The sequence below is a fragment of the Amblyomma maculatum genome, chromosome 7 (genome assembly GCF_055883805.1).
Source record: "Amblyomma maculatum isolate TAMU_Amacu chromosome 7, ASM5588380v1, whole genome shotgun sequence".
Lineage (NCBI taxonomy): Eukaryota > Metazoa > Arthropoda > Arachnida > Ixodida > Ixodidae > Amblyomma > Amblyomma maculatum.
This window is the reverse complement of record NC_139350.1, coordinates 90,289,508-90,302,054: the sequence shown is the minus strand read 5'-3', so window position 1 is coordinate 90,302,054 and position 12,547 is coordinate 90,289,508. Positions and strand designations below refer to the sequence as shown.

The 12,547-nt window shown below is 47.3% G+C and overlaps 1 protein-coding gene across 1 annotated transcript; it reads right to left on the bottom strand.

The window, feature by feature from the left end:
- Nucleotides 1-891: 891 nt before the first annotated feature.
- On the bottom strand, nucleotides 892-10,617 carry LOC146183931 (uncharacterized). Its single transcript, XM_084608441.1, has 3 exons — nucleotides 10,608-10,617; nucleotides 1,404-2,092; nucleotides 892-903 (listed from the first exon to the last, which is right to left on the bottom strand). Exons 1-3 carry the CDS (start codon nucleotides 10,615-10,617, stop codon nucleotides 892-894), a joined length of 711 nt encoding a protein of 236 aa, XP_084464567.1.
- Nucleotides 10,618-12,547: the final 1,930 nt, after the last annotated feature.

The window sequence follows — 12,547 nt, the reverse complement described above, 5'->3', positions numbered from 1 at the left end:
CTTGCGTGATTGCTTCACTATGCTGTTCTGTCGGATGTAAGCCCTCACGATCAATTCGTGGACCCATGTAGGAAATCGATGCCTGGCGAAATTTACATTTGTCCAGTCTGACTTTGACCCCGTGCTTTTGGAAACGCTGGAGCACAAGTCTTAATGTCTCAGTCTCGCCGTGTTTTCCCGATACCACAATATCGTCGAGGTATGCCTGAACACCTAGTATGCCTTGTGATATCGTGTCGATTTTCCGTTGGAAAAGGGCAAGCGCAGAAGCTATACCGAAAGGCAAGCGGTTGGAACAGAACAACCCACGATGCGAATTGATAACGCACAGTTTCTTGGACTCGTCATCGAGAGGGATCTGATTATAGGCGTCACGAAGGTCAAGAGTGCTGAATTGTTCGCCGCAATTCAAAGACGCAAAAATGTCATCAATAACAGGTAACGGGTACTGTTCCAGGAAGCATGCAGCGTTCAGAGTTGCTTTTAAATCTGCACAGATTCGAACACTGCCATCCTTTTTGAGTACCGGTGCAATCGGTGTAGCCCACTCTGCGCGTGTTACTGGGGACAACACTCCGATAGTTTCAAGCCTTTCAATCTCTTTGGATACCTTGTCGCGCGATTCAAATGGAAGAGAACGGGCCTTACAGAATTTTGGTGTGGCTCCTTCTTTCATTAGCAGATGCACTGGTCTGTCAGGCCCAATTTTTGCTGAAAGCATCTTGGAATTCCGAGAGCCCATTGTCAACCGTTGATGTGCAGTTCTTCCCTAAGCTCTCCGTCAGCTTAGCACCGACGTTGAGGACTGACGACCCTGCGTTGCTGAACTTTGATATCAATTCGCGTCCGCAGAGACTTGGTCCTGAACAGTCAACAACAATTAATGAGCCCTCAACTCTGGCCCTGTTGTACGAAACAAGCATATTCAACTGCCCCAGCACTGGTAAGGTTCCTAGGTAACAGGAAAGTTTGATATGGCACGGCGACAATGGTGGCCACTGTTTCTTGTGCTGCTCAAAAACTTGCCTAGGCACAACACACACAGCCGAACCAGTATCGACGATCATCTCTATATCGCTGTCACACCACGTGAACGTTCGGCGAATCGGAGGTTCCAATTGAGCTTTCCGAAACGCAACTAAAGTCCAGATATGCATGCTGTCGGCAGCGTCATCCAAACTCTCCTCTGTTACATTTAGAGCTTGGCTTGACCTGCTCCGAGCATAGTTTTTCCGGCGTTCCTTGCTGACGTCGCTAAGACATTTTCTAGCAAGGTGCCCGCACCTGCAGCAGCGGTAGCATCGAGCGTTCGTCCAGCCACACGCGTTTCCGTTGTGTTTAGTGCTTCCGCACCGTCCACACTCTAATACCGGCTCGTCGAAGCTCTGTCGACGTGCGCTTACCTTCATTACAGCTGTCAAGTCCGAAGAAATCGCGTTGGCACCCTGTTCTGCTGCCTCAGAGCTGAACGCTATCGCTTCGGCTTCCTGCAGGGTGAGGTCTGTTTTCGCCAAAAGCTGCTTTTCCAGGGCACTTGACCGGACGCCGCATACTATCTTGTCGCGAAGCATTCTATCGAGCATGCTCCCGAACTTGCAGCTATCCGCTATTTGGCGAATTTCGACAATGAAGGTATGAATAGACTCATTTTCCAGCTGGCGACGGTTGAAAAAGCGGAAACTCTCCGCTATTTCGTGGTGTTTTGGGTCAAAGTACGAACTTAACACTTCGATTACTTCTTCGTACTTCATCGCATTTGCCTTCTTCGGTATAACTTTACCTGAAAGCACTTGGACTGTGCATGTGCTTAGCGCAGAGATGAGCAACGCCCTTTTCTTCATTGGATCTTCGATTCTACTTGCTTCGAAGTAGGCTTCAACCTTCGTCAGATATGCGCTGCAGTTGTCATCGCGGTCGTCATACTCGGGAAGTTGGTGATGTGCCATGGTTGAACTGGTTGCATCCAGCGTCTCAGTCTTGACCGTTCTTTCAGGTTGGTTCTCGTCGTGGGTTCGCAATGGGCTCGTCGCCACTGTTACATCACAAGGATGCGCATTGCGCGTTCCGTGCTTCCATGAGCCACAGGCGGACGCTCGAAGTAGAAAGGCGTTTATTCAGGCCGAACAACGGGCTTATATAGCCTGACCGGGAGAGGGGGAAGGGTGGAAGGCATTCTGGCTGGCGTACGCCAAACGGCGTTCGCCAACGGCGGAACTATAATGCAGAACGTTTTATAACACTACATAAATAAAGATTTAGGCTAGGAATCCTGCATCTCATAAGAGTCATCGTTACCTCACACTGCCGTGATTCACATGAACGAACTTTCCATGAGTATATGAGATGCTGGTATTCGGCTGTAGATAGCAAGGGATCATTGCATGAAGCGGCTAGGTATTGATAACGCTGGAAACGTGACATTCCAAAAATGGTGATATTAGGGATGGTACATGAAACAGATGCATAAAGAGCTCATTTAGCCAGGAAAGCTGCCGCTTCGTTCTAGAAAATACCGCTGTGACCGGGGACCCAGATGAACCGTATTTCTTTCACCCACACCGGTATGAAATATTTTAGTGAGCGGCAAAACAGAGCGTCCCGTGCTTACTCCAGTGACAACAAAACGGAAAGAGAGTCTGATAGAGAAATTATTTTTAATTTACTGCAGGGAACTTTTAGTAGTGCTAGTCAAATTGCCATAAACTCTGCTAAAAATATCGGTGTGTAATCCGGGACACGCACCGATAAACTTCAGGAAAGAAACTCTGAAAAAATTCCAATCGCTGCTTTCTGCGCAGTCACAGAAGCATTAGTGGCAATTACAGTGTGATCAGGGAACTTTTCCATGTGATCACATAGGAGACTGGATATTAGACTTGAAGGTCATTAGATAGAAATATAGAATCATAATTTATATCCACAAAGGACGTTGAGCAGCCAATAGGACATATAGAACCGAGGTCCACACCAATGTTTGCTAAAATTCTTTGCGTGAAAACAACCCGGGGCATGCAGACGCTTGACCACTGGTGAGTGAGAAAGCGTTCGCAGCGACAGCTCGAGCTTCGTTCTTTTTGTCGTCTTCACAACTTCACTGTCGTCGGCGCGCGACGTCTCCGTTTTCTTCTTCTTTCTGCTTTTTCGCTGGTGAGGCATCTCTCTTACAATACTCCCCCTGTGAAAAGACGCCATCCTAGCGGATTAAGCGGAGGCCACGATGCCAGGATCATAGTACGGTTCGAGGCGGTCAAGGTGCACAATTTCACGTCCTCGTCGGCGATGGTCTGTTGGCGGCGTGAGGGGCTTGTTAAGGTAATTACCCGGGGAAGTTTGCTTAAGCACACGATAGGGTCTCTGGTATCGACTCTGAAACTTGGGCGACTGGCCTGAAGTAGAATAAGGCATCCAAAGCCCCACCAACTATTCTGGACGATAAACAGGCGGCAGACATGAGGAACCGGCGTGGAAGTTTTTCTGGTGGAACTGGTTTCGAGTTGTGATTTGACGGGCCATCTGACTGCACTCTTCGGCATAGGCAGCAGCTTGAGAAATGGGTGTCAATTCAGAGACTTCAGGACGGTAGAGTAGGATCGTGTCCATTGTGCAACAAGGTTACCGGCCTTACAGAAGGAAATAAGGTGAGAAACCGGTAGTCGTTTGCGTAGCAGAATTGTTGGCGAAAGTTAGGAATGATAACACACGGTCCCAATTTGAGTGGCTGGATGAACCATACGTAGCCAACATTTCTCCCAGGGTCCGATTAAATCGCTCGACCATTCCATTTGTCTGGGAATGGTAGGCAGACGTCTTACGATGAATAACACTGCACGCCTGAAGAAGGGCTTCTACATCAGACAAAAACACACGACCACGGTCACTAAGTAATTCCTGTGGCGCACCATGCCGCAGGATAAGGTCCTCAAGGATGAAACCAGCTACGTCACGAGCAGTTGCAGCTGGTAAAGCAGCAGTTTCAGCCTATCTGGTCAGCTGGTCGATGGCAACAATGATCCACCTGCTGCTGGCGGAAGAGCAGGGAAGAGGCTTGTAAAGGTCGATTCCAGCACTTGCAAATGGCCGAAGTGGACAAGGTAGATGCTGCAGGGGAGCTGGAGGGCGTGGTGGGTTCTTGCGACGCTGACAGTTGATACAAGAGCGGACGTACTGGCGAACAAAAGATACATGCCCTGCCAGTAGTAACGATGGCGGGTATTTGTTTTCAGGAATCCAGCATGGGCGCACTGTGGGTCATCGTGAAAGCTCGCGCAAATGACTGATCGGAGATGTCGGGGAATAACAAGCAGCCATTTTAAGCCATCAGGGAGGTAGTTTCTGCGGTAAAGGAGGTTGTCACGGATAGTAAAGTGATGGGCTTGACGTCACAGAGCTCGAGAATGATGGCACTGCGATTGGTTGGCCGGAAAGTTCATGAATGAAAGAATCCGGGCATCTTTGCGCTGCTCAGATGCCATATCCATAGTTTCAAGGGAGAAAGGCGTGAGGCCAGCGACAGCATGTGGTCCAGGGTCAGAGGTCACAGGGGAGCGTGAAAGGGCGTCAGACCGATAAAGGACACGAATGTCATAGTCTTGAAAACAGAGAGCCCCGCGGGCGAGGCGGCTGGAAGGACCTTTGAGGTACGACAACCAGCGCAGAGCATGGTGATGGGTGAAGACATCGATTGGTCGACCATATAAGTAAGGACGAAATTTTTTAGTGATGGCCCAAACAATCGCCAGACATTTTCTTTCTATTACTGTATAGTTGGTCTCTGCTTTGGTCAGGGCACGACTCGCGTAAGCTAAGACGTAAGCTACGCTTGCGCTCAGCTTACGTCGTAGCTTACGCGTGTCGTACCCTGACCCACGGCCGGTCTCGAGGGAGAGAGCGCTTCTCTTCTCTTACGGCCTCTCCAATGGGGTCTGTTTCAACCGCCTGCCGCGCCTCGGTGGGGTCGCCACAGCCCCACTGCTGCTCCTCCGCTACAGCCGTTTACGCGCAAGGGAAACGCGCGCTCGCTTTTAGCTTCGCCCGCGTCAGTTGCAACTGGCAGGTCCTGACATTTCGCCCCTTATGGTTTATACAAAGTCCGTCATCAACATCGAACATTTATCGTGTATGAGGAATAAAATACAGTCAACAATCCGCTCACGCGCGCGCTCCTTCGTCAGTGCGGCCGTGCACGGTCGAATGAAGCTTCGGGTACACTTCAACATTTTTTACCTCTAAGTTTTGTACAAAAATAAATTTACCAGGCTATGCAATCTGCCTTTGAATGTTTTAAGCAGGTGCAGCGCAACCTGACGTGAGTGCATGGTGAGCAGTTGGGTGGAGATTCTGTCAACCGCTACCGTTTTCGTTTAGATCAGAAGGCACCGGCAAAAATTCATGGCGCGTCTCAGATTCAGAGTAAATAACAAAAATTTACCCATATAGTAAAAATTTCACTTGTCTAGTGGACTGGGCTGTTCTAGCTTCGTTCAAAACGTATCAGTCGGTTGAAAGACCGAAGATGTATATGTAGTCTCGCGACTACTTTTAATCAATGAAATGGGCATAAACAGTTAAGCAGAATCGAAAAGAGCAGCAAACAATAAAAAAAAATTCGTTCAAAGTTACACATTGCACTATATATTCATCAATTCATCAAAAAGCGACCTGCGTCTAGAAAATTCAGGCTCAAAATCTTCCTGCACGGCTTGTGCACATAAGGAGTTGGCCTTTCGGTCTTCTCTGTCACTTTCCTGGTATAATTAATTGAGAAGAAGAATTCTGAGAAATTTTTAAAATATCAAAGAAACGGACCTAATTACATATACGTTGTCAATTCCTTTCTGGCAACTCAGTGTTGAGCTCTGAAATGCTGACTGAATCACCGATCTTAAGTACTTCGACAACATTTGTGTGTATTAGGTGCACGGCAGCTTTTTCGAAAAAAAAAAAGGTTTGGCCAATAGGCCAACAAGCTCATGGTTTCAGATAATGCAGTCCACTAGAACATTGTCCTCGTAGAAGAGCGTACTGCATGGGGCTGCTTCTTTCGCTAGTTTCAAGAAGAATAGCGCGAGCGTCAGACCCGAAGCTGATTAACTAAACGATATATCCAGCGACGTAAGGTGAACCGGAATATGTGACAGTGGAAAATGGGATGGTAGGAGATGCCATCACTTCCTTCAGTGCCTTGATTTTGCTCTCAGATGAAACGTCCGTCTTGACAATGTAGTCATGTATAGCCATGTGCCGCTAGCTGTTACGGCCCTCGCATCTGGCATATGTCATTCCCTTCCGCACATTAACCTTACTTTCCCGAAGAGAGCCTCAATGGGTCGCTATATAAGGCTTGACATGAGTCTTCAGTGAGAGTGTCCTTCTTTAACGCTTTAGAAGTTTCTTGCATACTTTCGTTATAGCAGGTGAACTCATTTGTAAGTCACTGCATCGAGTATCACCTTCATCATTTATTGGCCTTTTTTTACCACATCGTGCACAAGTGGTGTCATGAATATCAACCATTTTTGTTTTCATATTAAGCACAATATTATGTAAAAAGTTCATTAAAACAATGTTTATTTGCAAAATTAAAATAATGTTTATAATACCACACATTGCCAAGTATATGAATTGTAATAACACTTAAAACTCTACCCTACAACGTTTACTTTGACTGTTATACTAATACTTTATATCATGCAAGCATTTTGCAATTTACATTACATTTTTATGAAATTATTTTCATCTTCGGTGCTACCTGAATGGTTTCGCATCTAGCGCTGAAAGACGGTTTTGCTGTTGCAGACGAGTTGCTGTCATGTTAGCCTTGAAGAAGCTTCGATGTGATCACTGCTCATTCAGTTTTCTTTTTGTTCCCCTTCGTTTACAGGCTTGCGAAAAATTCGGATTAAAATGAACAAAAGTAACTACCATGCCGCAATGTATGCCATGCTTGTCGAACGTTTGCTGAACGACAGTGTTTTTTATATCCGTTCACGTGTAGTACGTTGACGACATGCCGCTGCAGCATCTACCTTCTGTGCTCTTTAATTTCGGGGCTGCACTCACCACGAAACTCGCGAGCGACAACACGAAACCAGGCAAAAACCACCCGCCGCCGCTGAAGCAGACGCGGAGCGAACAGTGAGCAGGTCGCGCCCCTTGCGGTGGCGGAGAACGTAGCTCAAGGAGAAAAGTTCCCATTGTTCCCGCAGCGATTGAGAAGGCCGTAAGAAAGAGCGCGCGCCCTCTCCCTCGAGACCGGCCGTGCCTGACCAAATATATATATATATATATATATATATATATATATATATATATATATTTGGTCAGGCACGGCCGGTCTCGAGGGAGAGGGCGCGCGCTCTTTTTTACGGCCTTATATATATATATATATATACTCGAACACTCGAAAAAGTGGACAGGACCATCGCGGCCGTATCATCCAAGATACGGCCGCGATGGTCCTGTCCACTTTTTCGAGTGTTTCCGGCGGGCTCCAGTTCACCAGCGATTTTCCTTTAGAGGGACAGCTTCAGTTCCTGGACTTAGTGATGCAAATAGGGGAACAATGTATATGTTGGTTCTTCAAACCCAGGTCGAAAAAAGCGCTGCTTCCATATAGCAGTGCCCATTCAAAGCTGGTCAAGAGAGGCATCATTTCGTAGTGCATCACGTCGGCCCTGGAAAAGTCATGCGTCCATATGGCTGAAGAAAGTTTTCAGCATCAGCTTCAGCGTTTGCGAGCTGCCGGATATCCTCCGCATATCATTTCGAGCATGTGCGAGAAATTGCTACAGAAAATGAAGTCTGGCAGCAAAAGTAATCAAGAAGAGCAGTCAGTGAAGATCCACTTAATCCCGTATTTTCATAAATTTTCGCACAATGTCAAGAGAATTACGAAGTAAGGCGGCGTCAACATCGTTTTCTCCGCACCTTGCAAACTCTCGAAGGTGTGTGCGATGATGAAAGAGAATAGGAAGCCTCCTTGCACTATCAAACATAAAAGGAAATTCACAGAATGTGCTCCTGGAGTAGTTTACCGCATTCCCCTAAGTTGTGGAAAAGTTTACATAGGCCAAACCGGCAGATACTTTAATGAAAGAGCAAAAGAGCACAAGTTGAATGCGGAGAAAAATGAAAGAGGGTTTTTGGCCGCGCACTGTGCTGACTGCAAGAAAGAAAACAAACGGGAATGCGTGCCTTACTTTGAGATGACGAAGTTTCTGGCCAGGTTGAAAGACAAATGGGAGCGCCTAGTAATTGAAACCTTCTACATCAGCACCACAAGCTTTTGCGTCAGCAAGCCCTGTATTTCGTTGTCGGAAAAAGAATTTAAGTTTTTGGAAGGTCATGTTTAGGCTCTGCTTTGGCCTTCTTTTATGAGTCTGCGTTGTGGGTTGCGTGTTGGTCGGATGTCATAGCTTCGCGACTTGTTGTTGTGGTTGGTATTAATGTTAGACAATTGGTTTTAGCCTGACTTGGTACCCTTTTTCACTGCATTTATTTTTTCTGACGAGGCTTGTATAAGCTGCTTGTGTGACCTGGTTTTTATACCATGTTTCGTTGTCCAGCCTGAAGATGGTAGTATGATGTACTATGGGTTTTGTCTTGCATCACTGTGTTGTATTCGTGCATTACCATTTGATGGTTGTGCTGACAATCCGTTAGACTGGAAGATTTTGGTTTTGGTTTACTTAGTGGGCCGGCCATGGTTAAGTTTATCATCTCTGCAACAGAATTTGATATTTTTTGTTGATTTAGTGCACGTCACTTCTTCGCTTACTGTTTTTTGTGATTAGATAGTAGCGGAGATCGCGTGTATATGCCTTGATTTTCTTCACGAAATAAAGTTGTCATTCTGCGTTTGTGTGCGTCCTGCCTTTCCTTATGGTCAAGACATTTGCCAAATGGCCGCCTCCGGTTGTCGCGTTAGACTGTAGCCACGTCCGCCCGTCGGTGTCGCCAGCGGTGTCACCTCGTAGGGCTCCATAGCGGAAAAAGAGATGCAGTGAAGCGCAGAACGAAGAGGTTTCGTAAAAACTCGACAGTGCTGAAATTCACCATCAGAATTCGTCGTTTTACCTGTTGTACTCTGGTGAGCAAGCGACTATTGATCGAATTGAGTAAAGGTATGTATTCTTGCTGGAACTTACGACGCATTTAGGAACTCTTTGCCAGCACGGACTCGCTCGAAAAAAAAAAATGGTTCAAAGCGCTACTCGCAGGTGCGAGGCAGTCGGTCCTGACGTCATGGTATAGCTCGACAGCTACTGGTTGGAGGGGGTCCTTTGATAGCTGGATGCCGCTTTTTTCTTAGCCAGTGTTCTTCTGAGACTCTGGTTTGACCGAAATTTACCAGTAAACTCTCGTCATATCTAGAAGGAAGATGTATTAAGCCCTGGCTACTTCGTAAAGCCGCTCGCGGGTTTTTTTCATCGTAAAGCCATCAGCCTCAGTGACAGCATTCAAGTGACAGTAGTCAATGCACACTCTTACCGTACCATCTTTTTTTAGCAACGCACCATAACCGGGTGTGCAAAAATATTTTTTACCGAATACACGAGTCTCCAATGCATCAGTTGTTTAACCTGTCATTGTACCTCTCCTCTTAGTGCTATCGGCACACGATATGTTACGAATTGGTAGCCTTTGCTCCTTGAAGCAAGGCCATTTTGTACTCACCAATATACACCTTTCCGGCTTTTCAGAAAATGCGCTGCAGTACCGTTTCAACAGGTGATCTAGATCCACTAACTGTCGGTTTTGACAAATCCGTGTTTTCCTCAGCCCCTGTCCTCCCGTTTTCACTGAATCCCGGGGTTTTTTCAATCGCTCCAAACTCTTCATCTGATTCAAAGACCATGCCTATGTTATTCGCACAGCGTAATACGAGGCGGTTCGCGTGCACTAATTTTCTGCATCTTCCGGGACTGGATAATATAGCTGTCTGAGCTCACCTGCCGTTTCACTTCGGCAGGACGGATCCACTTGGAAAACATTTTCCCAACCCGGCCATCTGTTTCGAGGATCATTATTTGCTCACCCACCTCAAATGATTTCTGCCTAGCCTTGAGGTTGTTGTACCTGTCAGTATATTACCGTTGTATTCGCTCAATTCGTTGGTCTGCGGCATGCGCTGCTTCAGCCATTCTCGCTCGGAGCTCGGCCAGATACGCAGATGCAGCTTTATTTACCCTGACGGAAGCTCCCATGCCCTAGTTCATATATTTTGCAGTATGCTAGGTGGTCTCTGTACCACCCTGCCGTACATGAGGTCGGAAGGGGGTATTGCTGTGGTTCGTGTGGCAGTTGACGGTACGCCCAAAGTAGGGAAGGTATGATCCATCCCTGTCCGTCGCATGATCGTGTATCACGTGTCTCGACATGGACCTGAACACCCCATTCCACCTCTCTATGAACGCATTGCTCTGCAGATGTTCTGGCGTAGAGAAATGTATCCATGCTTCAAACCATTCTGTCAACTCTCTCGTTAACGCTGCCGTAAAATTAGCACCTTGAAAACTGCACACCAACTCTGGTACGCAGAAACGCGCGAAAATAACCAACAGCGCCTGACAGGTGGCTTTGGCAGTTAGTACTCGCAGCTGACTTACTTCCGGCCATCTCGTGCAAATGTCAATTTAACACGATACATGCCGATGTCCGTGCGCAGAAGCCAGCTCAATAGGACATGTGGTCAAAATAAACAACTTGAAATGGATGTTGCGGCCGTATCAAAGCAGTTATTGGAACTCGGTCGCCCACCTCCCGGTTGGCGAAAGTCTGACACGTATGAGATGACTGGTAATGCTTCCTCACGTCTGCAGGCACTGTTGGCCAACAGGAAGCACTGCGAATACGTTGCTTTGTTTTTTCTATGAAAAATGCCCGCTGCGCGCTATATCATGGACTACGGTCAGCATTTTCCTTCGGCGCATCTCTGATAGAACCAGCTTTTTGCACTGCTTTCCATCTATGTCCTCTTTGTGAAACAAGCGTCCATATCTTGGATCACCACGCCATGCGTTCTAGTGCGTCCCTGTACCCATAAACTCTTCAGTGAAGTATCTTCTGTTTGCTCTTTCGCGCATTTTTCAGTGCGTTACTTCCCGCCCAGTGCCGATGATGCTGATGCAGTCGCTTCCTCCTGAACAGTCGTAAATCTGCTTTATAACGCCGTGGTGTTCAGTGTCCTGTCTAGATCTCGCGCTCTCCTCAATCGCTTCACAGGTGGCCTCTTCTGCCTGCATAAATGCACGGCTATCTCAGAAGTTTGTTCCTGCACTCGCCTAAGCTCATCAGATGTTACATGAGCATCTATCCCTCTCGCCAAATGGCGCGATATTGCACGCAATGTAATCAGCTGAGGGGCCACGCACTCGTCATTACCAGACAGGCTGAATGGGACCTGGAGTCGTGAGCAAAGTGGTATATACAACAATCCGCCGGTGGCGAATCTCAGGAAAACTGCATTGCAATGCCATTTAGCAACACCTATCTGGGATCGAAACGATATTTGCGATTCCCATTTTATCAGCATGCATGCATGTCGCTGTCCGTACATTTGCCGCTGTCGTTAGATGGCAGTGAGATTCAGTTTTCCCATGCTCGGTCACCGGCTGAGTGTTGTATACCACTTTTGCTCACGACGTACATCAAATCAGATGGGACTGTATTTCTAAATGCTCCATTAAGGCGAACTTTGCCTGCACCTTCAATATCGCTGTCGGGATAACATCCCTTCTATGAATGGTAATATCTGCCCGCATCAAGCGGCCCTTTGACCATGGCCGCTCCTCCCAACATTACCGTTGACTCCTCCTGATGGCCCCGCGACAGTGGACCCGGTAAACAATTCTTTATGTTTCTGGGAGAACCCACAAACGTAACTTTGTGTTGACCCTTCAGCACTACATACGTTTACTGGATTATCATGCACAAACCTGCACCTTTTGGACCGAATAGAGGCAAACCGATACAGCGTCCGTGTACTTTGCGATGTCAGTGTACATTAAAGATTCTCATGTTGTCGAAATTACTCTGTATCCCTCCTCTGCGGCACCTTCCTCTCTTTCTTCTTTCTCTCCCACCTTCCTCCCTTCACTAACGGCGCGATTCAGATATCCGCAAAGAAGTATGACAGATCCTACGCCTTTTCTTTCCTGTAAATGAAGTTGAAACCAGCTGATTCTTCCTTTACTGCGTTTGGTTCTGTGTGCTGTGTGATGCGGCGTTCGAGGAATCGCCAAATGAAATATTCAGCAAGGGCGTAAATTGGAATCTCGCGATATCTCGCGGACACACGCGCGGGCGGACATTCATGAGCCTATAAAGGCTTTCGCCTTAATATAAAACAGGCCAGTCTCGCTTCTCAGAAATCCGCGGCCGCTGTGCGGACTGCTGTCGCTTGCCGACCACGCAGGCATCTCCGTCAGTGCTCGAACTCAGCTCTTCGTGCGTGTAGCTAGCGCCACTATACTCACCATCCGCTGGCCTTCTCGTCGAAGACAGGCGAAAAACTTGCGTAACGTGGGACAAGGATTCGTGCACAATT